This window comes from Mesoplodon densirostris, chromosome 1, assembly GCF_025265405.1.
Source record: "Mesoplodon densirostris isolate mMesDen1 chromosome 1, mMesDen1 primary haplotype, whole genome shotgun sequence".
NCBI classification, from domain to species: domain Eukaryota; kingdom Metazoa; phylum Chordata; class Mammalia; order Artiodactyla; family Ziphiidae; genus Mesoplodon; species Mesoplodon densirostris.
The window spans coordinates 176,551,831-176,570,513 of record NC_082661.1 but is presented as its reverse complement, the minus strand read 5'-3'; the positions used below and the strand labels follow the sequence as shown (position 1 = coordinate 176,570,513).

The 18,683-nt window shown below is 36.5% G+C and overlaps 2 protein-coding genes across 4 annotated transcripts in view; both read right to left on the bottom strand.

The window, feature by feature from the left end:
• Positions 1–2,248: 2,248 nt before the first annotated feature.
• Positions 2,249–18,683, bottom strand: part of P4HA1 (prolyl 4-hydroxylase subunit alpha 1) — an 84,829-nt gene continuing 68,394 nt past the window's right edge. For all 3 annotated transcript variants that reach the window (XM_060112249.1, XM_060112238.1, XM_060112257.1), the window contains exons 11-15: positions 13,083–13,136; positions 7,987–8,052; positions 5,392–5,460; positions 4,805–4,901; positions 2,249–3,349 (exon numbers count right to left, since the gene is read on the bottom strand). In XM_060112249.1, the coding sequence (XP_059968232.1) occupies positions 3,279–3,349; positions 4,805–4,901; positions 5,392–5,460; positions 7,987–8,052; positions 13,083–13,136 (357 nt within the window). In that variant the 3' untranslated portion in view covers positions 2,249–3,278. The remainder of the gene's footprint in view (positions 3,350–4,804; positions 4,902–5,391; positions 5,461–7,986; positions 8,053–13,082; positions 13,137–18,683) is intronic.
• Positions 11,525–12,383, bottom strand: LOC132485413 (vesicle-associated membrane protein 7-like). Its single transcript, XM_060091932.1, has one exon. It carries the CDS (start codon positions 12,326–12,328, stop codon positions 11,672–11,674), a length of 657 nt encoding a protein of 218 aa, XP_059947915.1. The 5' UTR covers positions 12,329–12,383; the 3' UTR covers positions 11,525–11,671.

Sequence of the window (18,683 nt, the reverse complement as noted above, 5' to 3'; positions counted from 1 at the left end):
CAAATGACAAAATTTAAGGATTTTCTTTTTTCAGATGTTAGAGCTCATTTTATCTGTGATTATCTTGTTTTGTACAACTGACTTCAATACAACAGTGCTGCAATGGGAATTCAACAAGGCCTCAAAAAGCAGGATATAGAGACTAGCACTCCTTTTCAGTGGTTCCTTTTATTTAAACTTTTATATTTGATAAGACTGCCTATTTTTTTTTTTTTTTACAAATTAGTCTTCCTGCATCAAAATGTATATTTAATTGAAGGCTACATTCACACAAAAAGTAAACTTCAAAGTCCTCAAATAAAAGTCAATAAAGCAGGCAGCCAAGAAATTTACTGTTCTACTACAGTTACTTTTGCAAAACTCATTAGTGTGGTAGAATAATATCCAAGGACATTAGGAAATTGGAATATGAAATCTATTTAATTCTGATAAATCTGATAATTTAATAAACAGTACTCTCTAGTGCTGAGAATCATTCTTATTTCTCTAAGTTACCCAATACTGCTCCTGCTAAATAACAAACTTTTACCCCAGTGAAGTGCTGCCAAGAGAAGGGATTGGTTCTTGTGCTGCTGGGCATCCAGACTAAGATGTCATTTTTCTTTCTGCTTTCTCCTAGCAATCTCCATTTCATAATTCTGTTTAATCCTTCTCAAGTGATTATTTAATCATGATTGGGTATTTGCTGTTGTTGTTACTTTGGTATTACACTGTAAGTTTCGTAATGGCAGCCATCTAGTCATTCAATTGTTTAGCTCATTAGGCCCTACATATGGGTTGTTCATTTTTCAGCTATATGGACTTAAGTGGAAATCTGGCATGGAATTTACATATAACCAGCAACACATGACTCTGTAAGGATATTTAGATTCTTCTCAGCAGCAATAATATATATCTTATATACACACACATATAAGGTATTATATTTTTATATCACACATATATAAGGTTTTATATGTGTGTGTGTTTACTGCTTACAACAACTCTTCTCAATCCTTTTATATTGTAGTAACCATTTTATTATAAATTCACCAAAGTACATGGTTGGTTGTGTCTTTCATTACTGCATTTACCATCTAGCTTTCTGAAGAATCTTAAAGTCACTTCGTTATTTTTTTAAATAATCCTACTAGGTTATTACATAGTTATGGCATTTACTTACCCTGCTGATTGAGTATTCTGGTGGATACTTCAGTTAACTTGGTGATACTGGTGATAACTCATGGTTAAAGTTAATGAATGATGAAACTTCCAATCTTAAAGGATGGACACTTAGGGTTGGTGAGGAAACCACAGTTTCCACATTTTCCATGATAGCTCTAGCCCTCATTTATTTTAAAGTTCAGCATAAAAAAAAAGGATTGCAAAGTTTTATACTGGAATTTTTTTCTCCTTTTCATTTGGAAAGAAAAATAGTTGGTAATTATGAAACTTGGGAGGGTTCTGTAAGACCTAACACTGACAAGAGTTTACCAATCCCTGTGTGGGGTTTGGGGTTGAATATAATGAAATTTGTAAAATTATGGAATATGTTGTTTCCTTGTGAAATAGATATTTTTTATTCTACTTTCTAAAACACGTGGCAATTAAGGATTAGTATCCTTTCTTTGAACACCCATTTTATTTCTTCAATTTTGAATTTACATTGCTTCCATCTAAAAAATATTTTTTAAAAATCTGTGGTCACAAAATCTGATTAGATTAATGAACTTAATTCTCAATATTTCTTACTAAAATACTTGTAGTGGAACAAAGGATAGTTCGGAGAAATAAAGTTCACAGTTCACTTTTTTTAAAAAATGGTAAAGTAATACCCTCTTTCCCAGAGAATTAACCAAATTCTTCCTTATTTAAATACTGCATAAAGGATAAAGAGCCCTTATGTGAACTATGATTCACCATAAGAAATATAAAGGTTAACGGGTCAATTAACATACTTCATTAGGTTCAGAGCTTTCTACTACCATACCATGTATTTGAACAACAGAAAATCTTAAGTAGCATTACTGTAAAAACTCCATAACCATAGTAATAAAGTTGTAAAGCTCCCTTTGAAGGTAACATATTTTGATTGATTAAATATCTGAAAGTTCAAAGAGGCTTAATTTTCTACCATAACAATGTGACTTTAGAGTGAATGAAAATCAGGAGGATAAACCTAAGTCCTAATTCTAAAGAAATAACCTGTTATTGCTATAGCACACATTCACATTTAAATATGAAAAATACCACACAGAAAACAGAAACATTTAAAAAAAAAAGATTTAAGATCATAAATAGGTCACTGTTGTCACAACACATTTCAGAATTGAAAAAACAAACATTTTGGCTTTTTAGGAAAAACTCCTTTTTTATCAATTCCCTCATCATTGAAAGGACTTGTACATTTTTAAATTTCCAGTCTCCTAAGGCACGATATTTTTTTAATCCGAATGCCAACATCATCATCCCCTGCTGTAGCTGAAATAAGAGGCAAGGAATTAGCACTAAGAAAAACAGCAAAATTTTTTGGACAAAATCATCAGTCATTTAAGAAAAACAAGAAACAGACTAAGTCATGATCATTTTAGTTAAGAAGGCCCAGTCTTTAATGTAGGACCTTCTGTTAAAAAATTTTTTTTAATCAAAGTATTGTAACTCAAATTTAATTCACCACAGAGGAGCTATGAAAGAAGGGGATTGGTAAAATAAAGCATACTTTAAAAATGACTTGGGAGAAAAAAAATCAAATTAGAATAGCATATGGAGGGGCAAACATTGTATGGAACCCACTTTACAGGGCTAATTTATTCCTAGTCTTCAGGCAGATCCAGAAGGGAGTTGTTGAGACTAGGTAAACATAATACCTAGGTCCATACTATACGGCATCTGTTCCTTAATCACAGGGACCATTCTAGCCTACCACCCACCAACTGAGATGTACTGAAATACTATAATCAGATGCCTAAATTGTATTTTTTATCCAACCAAAAAAAGTTCTTTAAAATATACCATAAATGTAAAAATTTCTCATTTTTTACCCTGCCTTGCTTTGTCCTCTGTGATACCAACTGAACTTTAAGGTTTCATATGTAAAATGTGGTGTTTTAAGTGTTACTTTTAAAAGAAAAAAACCCCCCACAAAGTTAGCGATTGTCCACAGATGAAACATAGGATGAGGTTCATGACTGAATCAATCATGGAGTGTTAGTCAATTGTAAACTCTTCAAAGTTAAGACTGGGAAATGTGTGTATCAGACACATTAGAGTACAACAGGAGAGAAAGGGAAGTCTGTTTGTCATTCCAATTCCGACAAGGTGCACGGTCTTCGAAATTCCTGTCCACGTTCATGGAGCCATTTATTGGATACTGTGAAAGAAAATAATATATTAATGTCCCCCACTATCTAACTAGTATTTAATTATTAACTCCTAGGAGCCAGGACTATAATGAAGTTTCTACATAGGCTAAAAAAGTTCAAGACCAAAACCAGACAAAGACAGATGCTACTTAGGCTGTTTTTTTAAGAACTTCAGTAAATGCTGGAAATAAAAAAGATTTTATATATATGTATGTACATTTGAGAATCTGTGCATGTGTATTTCCTAAAGTTTCTAATGTTCAATGTAAGACTTGAGATGTAGGTACAGACAGAACAAAACACTGTTTTACCTGTTTGCAAAATACCACTTCTAACACAAAGACATTTTAAAAATGAACACAACTCTATGATTAATCTCTCGTATTATGTACTCAAGATTCCTTTGTTCCAAGATACTGTTTTTTAATATACCCCCAAAGGAATTAATTTCTGTCTCCTTCTCCTATATCATAGAACCCAATCAATGGCATCAACATGTATAAGATATTTAAAGTAGCACTCATTAATTCTTAACTACCTTGTTACCTGTCTTAACCCGTGTATCCAATCTTTTATTCATCAAACCCTGTTGATTTTACTTCTATGATCTCTTCAATCTATTCTTTGCTCTCCAAACCTTTTGTTGCTGCCTTAGTCCAGGCTTTTATCATCACCCATTTAGACAACAGAAAACAGCCTTCTAAACTCATCTCTCCTCCACTAGCCTCTCTTCATTCTAGTCCAGTGGTTCTCAAACATTAGTAATCATCAGGGGAGTTCTTTTAAATCCTGATGATCAGGTATCACTCCTTAATCTTGCTATGTCCAATACGGTAGCCTTTAGACACATGTAGCTACTAAGCACTTCAAGTGTGGAATGTGGCCAAGTGACACATATGGAAATAGATATATGGGGTTAAATAAATCTAGATAAAAATAAGTTCACCCATTTCTATTTCTTTTTCTTTTTTTTTTTTTAAATGTGGCCAGTCCTATACTTGCATGAACCTGATAGTACCTCTCTAGCCTCATATGATTCCTGGCCCTGGTCCCTAACATGCCTGGAAAACTACTGCTCTATCTTCAAGACTAAATATAAAAATTAAACTTCAAAGAAGCCTCCCTAAATGTAAGTAGTTACTGTCTTCTGTTTATATCTTTGTATTAGTATCTACTATAAGAGACAACTGTGAACCCCATGAGAGGAAGATTCAAGTTTGAATCAATTAACGTTTCTTAAATAATAAGTGGAAATGGTGTTAAAAATGTCAAAAAATCTGATCTGTTAAAAGCAAATTTATATTAAGAAACTTGCTTGGTTGAATCCCTTTCAGTGTTAAAGTCATGTTAGGCAAATCTGTCAGGAGTTTTTTTTCACTTTCTTTTAAGATGTAAATTATAATAATTTTTAAATAAGAGACAAAAATCACAAATTCTGTTCAGAGAATATAGGAAATATTTACCCCATTTGTTTCCAACCAGCACTGGACAGGCTGCATGCCGTGTACTATAATCTCCTTCTCCACTGGCAAACAGATTATACCAGAAAACAGCAGTTCCCTGTGGAAAACAATACAAAATTATCCCCAAATAAAGTATCAGGTTATTGCTTTTTATAGTAACTAAATTTTCCTCTGTTCTATGGAAATAATTCTCTATGGCAGCATTATATCTTCCTCTAATATAGTTCTGAAAGTATCATATAATGTACAAAATTTTGGTGATCACATGAAAGCATTAATATCTGCGTTACTTAACAAAAAAGTGTATTTGCCAAAGCTAACACATCTTACAATAGCAAGTATCATATGGAACCCATTTTAGAAATGAAAACTTCTAAACACTAATCCCTGGTTGTTCATACCTCTAGGTACTCACGGTAAATTGTACAATATCTAAAATTTTCCCTAGATATAATGTAGTCCTTAAGTGTACTACCTTTAAAAATGTTATTTACTACTTAGACTATGAAATATAGGTGCATATATTCCTCAGGGAAAAAATACAGAGGACCCGCCGCCCCCAAATTAAAATACCAAGCTAAGCTTACCTTTTTGGGCCAAACACTAGCTCCTACTTCAGGAAAAACAGTGGCTCCTCCTGCTGACACATCACTCATCTAATAAGAGATGAGAGTATTATCAAAAGTGCTGGTAGAATAAAGTTAAACATGCCACTGTGAGGTAGATTTGATACTAAATACTAGAATGAGAATATCTGGACTTCTACTTACATAACTGGGTTTGTGCATGCTAGTCAGTTTTTAAAAGACACGATGCTATTTAGGTTTACATAGATATATAAATGCAGAGGAAAGATGAAGTCAGCAAGGGAGATTGGGATATAATTTGGGATAGCTATTTCTTTTATAGCCAGAGGTAAAAAGAGATGATTTAAAACTGACAAATCAAGTAACATGGGGTATAAATATGTATTCTATAGCACTAGAATATCATCTCCATGGGGGCAGTAATTTTCATCTGTTTTGTTTATTGCTGAGAATAGCCTCAAAACAGTAGGTATTCAATAAATATTTAAATAAGTGAATTCAAACAAAATAGGACTGAACACCAAGAGAAAAGTAATAAACTAAAACCAGTTTTGTCATTTCTTATGGTAGGGTATCAACACATATTAACTAAAAATTAGAAGATTAAAAGATTTATAAAGTTATATTCTTAATGGTGAATTAGAATAAAAACACAAACCTTCCAAATTAACTGAAGAAGCACATGCATAAAATGAGGCAAAGGAAACACAGATCATATAGTGAAGATTTTTTTCAAAAACAACGTAAGTAGAATGTAGAGTCAGACTAATGTATCACAAAGCAAAATCCAACTATATGCTATATTCAAGAGTCACATCTAAAACAAGTGATTTACAGGCAAATGCTGTACCAAAGAAGAGTTTGATTTTAGTATCAAGCACAGTTTAATGCTAAAGGCATTCAGTGATATAAAGAAGTGTATTTTACCATGATAAATATATAATCGATATCAAAGAGCTAATAGCTCTTAAGCAATGAAAAAACTAACTTCAGAGGAATTTAAAAGTTGTGCTATGTGGCCCATCTGAGAAAAGCATTCAAATAATGAAAAAAATGAATACAAATCTAATAAAAATGCTATATATAACTAAAAGGGGATATAATTATCTAATATATAGTCTGATAGTCACAAACAATCTAACATTTATGGATATTGGACCAAATAATATAGCATCAATTTTCTTGTATTTCTTTGCTTTTTTAAAAAAAATTTATTTACTTTATGTATTTATTTTTGGCTGCAATCGGTCTTCGTTGCTGCGTGTGGGCCTTCCCTAGTTGCAGCGACCTGTGTGCCACAACTACTGAGCCTGAGCTCTAGAGCCCGTGCTCCACAACAAGAGAAGCCACCGCAATGAGAAGCCTGCACACTGCAATGAAGAGTAGCCCCCGCTCGCTGCAACTAGAGAAAGCCCGCGTGCAGCAACGAAGACCCAACGCAGCCAAAAGAAAAAAAAAGCTATGTACTGCCTTTTGGGGGATACTTGCTCTTAGAATCCAGCCTCATGCTATGAGGAAGCCCAGTCCACATGCTGGTATTCTGGCCAACAACCAGCCTCAACTTCAGCCTTTAAGGTGACCCCAGTGCCAGCCATCATCTGATTGCAAATGCACGAGAGATCCAGAGCAAGAACCATAAATGAAGCCCAATCAACCTCACAACCATGAAAGATAAGAATCAAACTGTTACTTTAAACCATTCAGTTTTGGGGTGATTTGTTATGCAGCAATAGATAACTGGGGCAAATATTATGATCAAAGCTTAATTTTTTCTACATGTATGAATATATAAACAATTTAAAAAATGAAGATCGGGCTTCCCTGGTGGCGCAGTGGTTGAGAGTCCGCCTGCCGATGCAGGGGACACGGGTTCGTGCCCCGGTCTGGGAGGATCCCACATGCCGCGGAGCGGCTGGGCCCGTCCGTGAGCCATGGCTGTTGAGCCTGCGCGTCCGGAGCCTGTGCTCCGCAACGGGAGAGGCCACAACAGTGAGAGGCCCACATACCGCAAAACAACAACAACAACAACAACAACAACAAAAAAAAATGAAGATCATACTGTTTTGAAACTAATGAACAATGGGAGAATTGTTACCCTTGAGGAAAGGGCTTCTAGCGTGCTCTAATGTACTATTTCTTGATCTGGGTGCTGACTATGCTAGTGTTCACTCTGTGAAAATTTATCGTTATATACTTATGTACTTACACTTTTCTGATATGATATTTATCAATAAATTCAAAATAAAAGTTTATTAAGATAATGTGATTATATACACATAAATTCCTACAAATACACAGAGTTGCTTATATACACATTATAGATGACTATAGATGATAGTCCATACTCCAAAATATCACATTGCCTTCAAATACTGGGACTAGGTGTAATTTTAACTTTCTTCTTCAGGTTGTAATAAGTACAATCTGAAAAAGTTATAAATGCAAAGAAAAAATTCTTAACTCCCTTTACTCAGTTGTAAAAAAATGTTAAACTAGGATGTTAATCAAGAGCTAAACAGAACAAACATCTGAACACATCAAAATAAATGAGTCATGTGATCAAATCCCAACTTAAAAATTTTAGCTATAACTTACATAAAACAGCCATGTAGCAATTCTATTTCCTGTCCCCAGCTCTTTGAAAGCATCTGGCTCATCTTTCTGTGAATAAAACACAACTCAGTGGTATAAAATTCAGTAATGCAAATTCTCCAATGGCAACTAACATCATTAATATGCTGAACAGTATGCTAAAAACAGCCCCAAAAGGTTCCTTTATAATGTCCAGTGCACTATATACAACAGGCACTCAGATATTTGTTGGTTGTTGATTCAACTAGTACACTGAATACTTTTGATAAGACCATTCAGGGGGAAAATACAGATTTGTTAGCCTATATAGTGAGAACCAATATCTACTACCCACAGATTATTTTAAAAATTGACACCTATAGTTTTAGCTTCCAAAAAAGCAAGACATGAGAGTCTCTCAGCTACATTCATTAAGTCAATTCTCTGTGGGTAAAAAAAAATTTACCTTGAGATTTACTTTGAACTCATGATCCATTCAAATGTCACTGCTACTATTCTTGACTGTCTTTTGGGCTGTCAGCACTTTAATCTGGCTGAAGAATTCACGTCTGGCTATTTAAAGCTAAATTAAAATACAGTATAGTCTCTTGGCATTTTCCCAGAAAAATGAAAATCATGTATTTTTCACACAGAAATTTATACACATCGATTTGTCATATCCTCAAATTGTCCATTAATGTCCTTCAAAGGATGAATGACTAAAACTGTCGTATACCTATACCACAGAATACTATGCAGCAAACAAAAAGGAACACCCTGTTGATATGTTCTGCAAAAACATGGATGAACCTCAAGGGAATTATGCTGAGTGAAAAGAGACAATCTTAAAAGGATACATGCCGTATGTAACATTTACATAACATTTGCGAAATAATTTTAGTGAAGAACAGATTAGCGGTTACCAGCGGGAGGCAGAAGGGTATATGTAGCTACAGACCAGTACCGCAAGGGAGTCTTACAGTGATGGTGCAGTTATGTATCTTCATTGTGGTGGTAGTTACATAAAGCTACACATGTAATAAAACTGTATAGACAGACAGACAGACAGACATGAATGCGAGCATAACTGGTGAAATATGAATAAGCTCTGTTGCTTGTGCCAACACCAATTTCCTGGTTTTGATAGTGTACTACAGTTATGCAAGATGTTAACACTGAAGGTGGCTGAGTGAAGGGTGCATGGGATCTCCCTGTATTTTGGGGGAAACTTCCTAGGAATCTATAATTATTTCAAAATAAAAAGCTAAGAAAAAAAATTTAGTTACATTAATGTGAGGACTTAAACTGTAGTCTTTCACATCATCCAAGATCCTCAGACATTTTTCAATAACTGAAAACAGATGGAAAAGAGACTAAAAATATATCCTTTGCTAGCCTGCCCAGAAAAAGAGTCTAGGATTCTGGGATTAAACCAGTCAAGGAATTTAATACAATACAGACTGTTTTCTTTCCAAAGAATATACTCTCATTAAAAAATGGTAATAGATCAAGACGTTTATTAGAATACTTGGCACATTCCTTAGAATTCATGTAATTATGATAAAGCTTAAATTAAGATTTGGTGATGACAATTTATAGCTTGATATGTTAAAATTACTTTTTTATTTAAAAGGTTAAATATTTATTGATCTTAAGCAAGAGTACTTGGGCAAGAACAACTTTTTAACAAACTGCTTTAATATTATTTATTCTCCAGCCTCTGCATCTATTTTATGTTTTTTATCTTCCTGTCTTTCAAAATGTAATCCTGTAATTTCTTCAGATTTATTGCCCAATTCACTAATTCACTGCAGCTGTCTCTGTTTAACTTATACACTAAATTTTAAACTTCAACAATTTTTTTGACCTAAAGCTTCTATTTTTCAAATATGTTAAATCATTTTGAGAATTCATTAATTTTTATCCTCTTTTATTTTTAAAGTATTATTTTTTTCTATTACTCTTAAATTTTATTAATGCCTTCAGTTTGTGCATCATTTAAAACAAGGTATGTGCTTTAAAAAGCATTCTTATACATAAACAGATCAAGATATGGTTAAGTAATTTATCCCTAAAACATGCATATCATTTTTATTCACATGTGTGTAAGAAAGGGAAATAAGCTTTAAGTCTTTTTCTTGGGATTAAAGACATTTGGAAATTATTATTAAGGAATGCCAAATGTTTTCATGGAACAAATGTGTTTTCCAACAGGAAATGCTGATGTAATTAAAAGGCATTAGTGTTGATAAAGAGGACTGAAAAAACATTTGCACTATACATGATCACCAGGAAAAGAGTTCCAGGGGGTTGAAAATATATGTCAAATAAATGAATCAGCATGAATTGAATGGTACAGATGGAAGAGCAGGTTGCAGGTGCCAGATTACGTGACACATAAATATTCAAGGCACATGACTAGGCTAAACAGGTGACTAGGTTTTACAGACCAATTTGTTCTTTCATTGGGAAAATAGTCAAATGTAATATAATGTCGTTTTACTGGCATTTATTGATAAATAAGTGCAGTTAGATCTAGGGCACCAAATGTTGTCCTTTCAGATACACACTAAAAGTACACACTAGCTAACAGATGCCAGAGTAGCCAAAGCAGTATGATTACACTCCAGTTTTTTCATGCTGCAGTTACATGGATGTTAGCTAAAATGTCTTGTATTCTTTCATGTATCATACTGTCTACTCTCAAGTTTCACAAAAGAATTCTTCAAAACTAGGCAGATTAAAGAACTTACTAAACCGCAAAGGATGCTCAAACTATTATTCAACACCAGTCAAACCCAAATCCTGGAGTTGATTGCTGACTATATTCAGTTTGGGCTTTTCCACTGTGGTTCTCTTCTTTTTCTTTGGTGAGCCAGAGGAATGTGCCTCCCCACTCCATCCACTACCCATTCTATTATCTATACAATTGCCCTAAATATCCACCAAAGAAAAAGGAGTATGTAAAAAACCACAACCTTCAACAATATTTAAACCACTGTCTTCTCAAATCAACTGCAATGGGGAAACAGAGGATATCAAGCTCGGCGAGGTTTGTGAATGATCAAAACTTTCTGCCTAAAGTTAATAATAAGCAGACAAGGATAATTCTGTTTGCTTCTAAGAGGCTAGCAAAACGTTCCCCATCTCACTGAGATAAAATGTTTAATACTTTACCTGCGTGGGCTCCTCGAAACACCAACAATTAACTACAATTCCCAAAATAACAACAATTCTCCCTGTATATTGTTTCCAAGCACTTAAAACCCTTCAAAATCAAAGGATATTAAGATGAGATGTTAGCAATACTATCTGTCTCTTGAACTTTTGTGTGCACAATGGTCATCCATAATTTCAGTAGACAGCTCATAAGACAGGTGGTTTCTACCTTGGTGATAGCTTTGTGCAATTATAAACAAAAATGTATCTATAAGTAGATAACACTAGTTAACAAACCAAAGAAACAAAATGCCTTTTTAAGGCTACTGCTGCAATAAATGGTTCGGTCTGAAGTGCACTGGAATAAACTGGTTGATAGGACAAAGATAAATCTGGAGGCATAGAACAATATTAAAACAAAAGAGAGAAAGAAGAGGGTTGAAGAGACTGGCAGACACCATCGGTCAGTATTAAAAGGCTTGAATCAAACGGATTGCTTTTAACTCCCTGTTCTCTTGTATCCTTGGTTAATGATAACTTTTTTATTTCTTCACACAGCTTGGCCGTGTAAATCCACCACAGAGAGGTGACACAATAATATAGATGAATATGACTGATATGATGATGATGATGATGATGGTGAGTTGAGATTCTTCATACACATGGCTCGGGCAAGATTTCTGTTGGTTGTTTCGAAGGTGACAGACGAATCCACGAGTTTTTCTGTTTTATCTATCAATAATTCCAATCTTTCGCCTTGCTGAGCCACCAAGTCTATGTTTCTGACCATGATTCCTTTAAGTTCATCCACTTGGGCTTGAGTCTCCATCACTTTTTCTAGGCCCTTATTCTCAGAGTGATGCTTCAGCTGTGCAGCCAGAACACTTGAGAACTCACTATTCATGGCATATGGGAGCACTGTTTGTGCTCTTGAACTGTACGTAGTCTGGAAACTCTTTTTTATCTCATTCAGAAAATTAAAGGCTCGGGAACACTCAAAATCATCATCAGTGATAAAGAGATAGACAATCCTGTCTTGGCAGATGTAATGAAACAAAGAATTGCCATGTGAGTACATTAGCTTGTTATTTTCAGAAGGTATCTTAGCCAGAATCTGCTGTGTCACCTCCAGGAAGCTGCCTCCATACCAAGCATGTTTGGCAAGGATAGTGGTTCCCCTGGCAACAACAGCAAAAAGAATGGCCATGGCTTCGATCCGATCTGTCTGGGCAGCATGTGAGAACTCGGGGATCGGGACAGAGTTGCACAGGTTAGCGTGGGCTCGCCAACTGCCCGCTCCCAGAGGAGGCTAGACTGGACCTATATAGTTATTTTATATTCTGTATCTGATAACTGAAGTATTTAACATCCTGGGGGCATCTGTATCTGTTGGCAGGCCTCTGCTTTCAAACTGCCAGAAAAAGCTCCCCATAACACATCATACTCCAGCTAGGATTCGAGAGGAAACTCTTTTGAAGGGTCTTAACTCAAAGCAGATGATTTTCTAGGCCATTCTTTCTTTCTCTGAAGGTGTAATCCTTTTGGAGATTTAGGTTTTATGCAGGGATCTCAGTTCAGTAGCCTACACTATAGCAGGTCCTCTCACAGAGCTGTTAATCCCCAAAGCTCTAGATTCCTGGAGGTACATGCCTCCAGCCTCAGCTTTTTGCTCCCTTTAAACACTCTAATTTTAGTCTCTAGGTTTTCTCTGTTCAGTTTGCCTTTGAGAATTTTCCTTTACTTTCTTCAAAGCTCAGCAATGCATTTAAAAGTATCCTAAGTTCTTTTACCGTGTCTCTAGGTATTTTTTACTGCTTTAAAAGGCTTTACAGAGTATCTATTCCACCATGCTTTCACAAATTCCAAATAAGCTATGAATTTTTAATACCAAAAGAACAGAATTAACATGTCATGCCTAAGCTTCAGTGGAACTCCTTCATTTGCCATTTTTTTTAACTTACCCGTGCAAAATCAAAATGGGGTTCATACTGTCCTCCAACTCCATAATTAGCTACCTGAAGGAGAGAAACAAAACATGAATGAAAGAACTATCAAGATTACTATTCAAAAAAATCTATGAGTCCCATTTTGGCCTCTTATATATCATGGTTAGGTACTTCTAAATAAATGAGAAGCAAAGCATTTTTTAAATCAATAAAGAGTTCCTAAAAAAACAAGGATGAAAAACTAAGGATAGCTACTATATGCTATTAAAGAACCTTAGTTAATACGCTTTTCTTTAGCAAATGTTTGGGGGGACATGGTTTTCCTTAATACATAAGAAACTAAAATCTGAATTAGAATTTTAGAATTAGAAATTTCTAGAATTAGAATTTCAATATTTTTATTATTAATTTTTACTAAACACTTTCCTTGGGAATTTAAATCAAGACTCATGTTTTCCAAAGCCCAAAAATGCTGGCAAACTCCCAATCTACTTTAATGAAATCCAGTTACCTACATATTTTTTTTTCTCTACTCAGGTAAAAAAGGGAAGAAGTTAACAACAATTTAATTATTCCTGTTGGAAGGCCATGACAACTTCATTTGGATGTGACAATGCCCCAGCATGAAGCAGCAAAAGAAAGTAAGAGAAATATTTGGTCTGAGCTCAAGTTCCAGATTTCTTAGTTACAATACAGTATATGTAACTTTGGATACAACCTCAGTTTTCTTATTTGTAAAATAAGGATAATGATACCTTCCCTAACTCCCTCCCTTCCATCCCAATATGACAAAATGCTGAGAAATGAAAGGAGAATGTAATTTAAAGAGCATTATTGATGAAATGAAATGAGTACATAATTAAAAGTGTTGCCCACAGCAAAGTCCAAGTCCTATATAAATTATTATTACTGTGGGGCTTCCCTGGTGGCGCAGTGGTTGGGGGTCCGCCTGCCGATGCAGGGGACACGGGTTCGTGCCCCGATCCCGGAGGATCCCACGTGCCGCGGAGCGGCTGGGCCCGCGAGCCATGGCCGTGGAGCCTGTGTGTCCGGAGCCTGTGCTCCGCAACGGGAGAGGCCACAGCAGTGAGAGGCCCGCGTACAGCAAAAAAAAAAAAAAAAAAAAAAAAAAATTATTATTACTGTGGATATTTTACTTCATATGTTGTAGATGCCTTCGTTGGGTTGGATCAGACTATTAAGTTAGAAATATATCAAGTAGCCTGAAAGAGCCTGTGAAGTTTAGGCAGGTGAGAATAAATACAAATTAGGAAAGAAAAAGACACATCATAGTTTCTTTAATAATCAAATGAGTACCAAGGAAGTTGTAGATGACCATGGAGTAAATAACTTAATATAAGCAAATTTAAATTCGGGAAGTCCTATTTTGCACAGTTCCAAAATGCACAAATCTCAGATACCATGGTTTAGCTAACCCTTGACACCAGACCCCCAACAACACAGTGGACATTTCAATTACCATGTTACATTAACTGTGAGTAACTGCATAAAGTGCAAATATTGCTACTAGCTCTTCAGTCCACAAATTACTATACAAATAACAGCTACATATCATGATCAATGACCAGTCATGTCACTTCTTTCAAAGTCTATCAGTGATTGGTCACTGCAAATCTGTTATTCAGTTCATGCACAGACAGCAAAGCATGTAGTTATGCTGCCTCCTTATTTCCCAGTAAAAACCTATGTGATATTTTACAAAAACAGACAATTAGAAGAAGAAATTGGCCAACAAAGATACAGTACAGCAGAGAAGTGGAAAGCAATAATGCTGTAAGTGAAATTCAAATCAAATTTAAATGGGCTTGGTTCCAGGACAAGATGGGGGAGTAGAAGGACCTGAACTCACCTTTCCTCTTGTGAAAACACCAAAATCACAACTAATGGCTGAACAACCATCAACAAAAAAGACTGGAACCTACCAAAAAAGATATTCTACTTCCAAAGAAGAAGTCACAACAAGACAGTAGGAGGGATGCATTCGTGATACAAACAAATCCCATAAGTGTTGGGTGGGTGACCCACAAACTGGAAAATGTTTATATCACAGAGGGTCTCCCACAGGAATGAAAGTTCTGAGCCCCACATCAGGCTCCCCAGTCTGAGGGTCTGGCATCGGGAGGAGGAGCCCCCAGAGCATTTGGCTTTGAAGGCCAGTGGGCCTTGATCACAGGAACTCCCCAGTACTGGGGGAAACAGAAACTCCACTCTTGGAGGGCACACACAAGGTCTTGTGTGCACAGGGACCCAGGGGAAAAAGCAGTGACTTCATATGAGCCAGGGTCAGACCTACCTGCTGGACTTGGAGGATCTACTTGGGAGGTGGGGGTGGCTGTGGCTCACTATGGGGACAAGGACACCGGTGGCGGAGACACTGGGGAGTACTCACTGGCGTGAGTTGCCCTAAACGCTGCCACTTTGACGCCAAGACCTGGCTCCACCCAACAGCCCTTAGGCTCCAGTGCTGGGATGCCTCAGGCCAAAAAACCAACAGGGCAGGAACACAGGCAGACAGGCTGCTTAAGTCTTCCTGAGCCCACAGCCGCCTCTAAACACATCCCTTGACACGGCCCTGGCCACCAGAGGGACAAGACCCAGCTCCACCCACCAGTGGGCAGGCACCAGTCCTCCTCACCAAGAAGCCTGCACAAGCCTCTTAGACCAGTCTCATCCACTAGGGGGCAGACACCAGAAGCAAGAGGAACTACAATCCTGCAGCCTGTGGGACCTCAAACACAGAAAGTTAGACAAAATGAGATGGCAGAGGACAATATTCCAGATGAAGGAACAAGATGAAACCCCAGAAGAACTAAGTGAAGTGGAGACAGGCAATCTACCTGAAAAAGAATTCAGAGTAATAGTAAAGATGATCTGAGATCTCAGAAAAAGAATGGAGGCACAGACCAAGAAGACACAAGAGCTAGAAGATATAAAGAACAAACAAACAGAGATGAACAATACAATAAGTGAAATGAAAACTACACTAGAAGGAATCAATAGCCAAATAAATGAGGCAGAAGAATGGATAAGTGAGCTGGAAGACAGAATGGTGGAAATCACTGCTGTGGAAAGGAATAAATGATGAAAAGAAATGAAGACAGTATAAAAGACCTCTGGGACAACATTAAATGCACCAACATTCACATTATAGGGGTCCCAGAAGGAGAAGAGAGAGAGAAAGGACCTTAGGAAATATTTGAGGAGATAGTAGGGGAAGACTTCCCTAATATGGGAAAGGAAACAGTCACCCAAGTCCAGGAAGCAGAGGGTCCCATACAGGATAAACCCAAGGAGGGACATGCTGAGACACATATTAATCATACCGACAAATATTAAAGAGAAAATATTAAAAGCAACAAGGGGAAAGCAACAAGTAACATACAAAGGAATCCCCATAAGGTTATCAGCTGATTTTTCAGCAGAAACTCTTCAGGCCAGAAGGGAGTGGCACAATATATCTAAAGTGATGAAAAGGAAAGAACTACAGTCAAAAACACTCTATCCAGCAAGGCTCTTGTTCAGATTCAGTGGAGAAATCACAAGATTTACAGATAAGCAAAAGCTAAAAAGAATTCAGCACCACCAAAACAGCTTTACAACAAATGCTAAAGGAACTTCTCTAGGAAGAAAACAAAGGGCCACAACTAGAAACAAGAAAATTACGAAGGTATCACCTCACACTGGTCAGAATGGCCATCATCAAAAAGTCTACAAACAATAAATGCTAAAGAGGGTGTGCAGAAAAGGGAACCCTCCTATGCTGTTGGTGGGAATGTAAATTGGTGGTGCCGGGCTTCCCTGGTGGCGCAGTGGTTGGGAGTCCGCCTGCCGATGCAGGGGACACGGGTTCGTGCCCCGATCCCGGAAGATCCCACATGCCGCGGAGCGGCTGGGCCCGCGAGCCATGGCCGCGGAGCCTGTGTGTCCGGAGCCTGTGCTCCGCAACGGGAGAGGCCACAGCAGTGAGAGGCCCGCGTACAGCAAAAAAAAAAAAAAAAAAAAAAAAAAGTTAAATTGGTGGTGCCACTATGGAAAACAGTATGGAGGTTCCTTAAAAAACTAAAAATAGAGCTACCGTATGATCCAGCAATCCCACTCCTGGGCATTTAGGAAGCAACCTAAATGTCCATCAACAGAGGAATAGATAAAGAAGATGTGGTACATGTATCAGTGGAATTTTACTCAGCCATAAAAAAAAGCATGAAATAATGCCACTTGCAGCAACATGGATGGACCTAGAGACTGTCATACTAAATGAAGTCAGACAGAGAAAGACAAACATCATATGATCACTGTACATGGAATCTAAAAATGACACAAATGAACTTATTTACAAAACAGAAACAGACTGGCAGACTTCAGAAACAAACTTATGGTTACCAAAGGGGAAAGGTGTGTGTGGGGGATAAATTAGGAACTTGGGATTAACATATACACACTACTATATATAAAATAGATAACTAATAAGGACATACTGTATAGCACAGGGAAATCTACTTGGTACTCTGTGATAACCTATATGGCAAAAGAATCTGAAAAAGAATAGATATACATATATGTATAACTAAATAACTTTGCTGTACACCTGAAACTAACACAACATTGTAAATCAACTATACTCCAATACTAAAAAAAACCCCTTATGCTGAGCCCCCCCGCCAAAAAAGAAATCAGACTTAAATGCAGACACAGAAGAAAAGGCTGACGAGGAAAATGTTTCTAACTTTTGCAGTTTGAGAAACTCTAGATATGCAGTCAGAGGAATGTGGTGAAGGAACTTACTAACATAAGGAAAGTGATCGTGATGAAAAGGATGAAGAAGATGTCTTAGAGGAAGTGACTGGAAAAAAATCAACAATAAAAGATTCCTCAGAGATATTTAACAACATTGAAAGCACAAAGGATAAAATGTTGAAAGCTGATCCAAACTTAGAAGTATGACAATTTGCAAAGAAAGAGAAAAGATGCTCACTCTGTATCATAAGTTTCACAAATGAGATGAAGGAACATAAACTATTCTTGGTAAGTGTTTACAAAGAAATAAAACACTGTAATCCTCAATATTTCTAATATTTTATAATACTGAGACAATTCAATAGAGAAGACTAGTTTTCAACAAATGATGCTGGGACGATTGGCTAACCACATGAAAAGAATGAAGTTCTTTCCATATACAAAAATTGACTCAAAATGGATCAAAAACCTGAATGTAAGAAATAAAACCATAAAAATTGTAGGAAAACCCATAGGTGTAAATCTTTATGTCCTTGGATTAGGCAATGGTTTCTTAGACACCTTAAGCAAAAGCAACCAAAAAAAAAGACCTATCAGACTTCACAGAAATTAAAAAATTTTTGCCAAAGGACACCATCAAGAAAGTGAAAGACACGCCCCAAAACGGGAGAAAATATTTGCAACCCATACATCTAATATGGGTCAAGTATTCACAACACATAAATAACACAACTCAACAATAAAAACAACCCAATAAAAAATAGGCAAAGGATTTGAATAGAAATTTTTTCCAAGATATAAAAATGGCTGGGGCTGCCCTGGTGGCACTGTGGTTGAGAGCCTGCCTGCCAATGCAAGGGA

Coding starts and splice junctions, on each gene's coding strand:
- LOC132485413 (XM_060091932.1), bottom strand. CDS start 12,328: ATGGCCATTCTTTTTGCTGTTGTTGCCAGGGGAACCACTATCCTTGCC.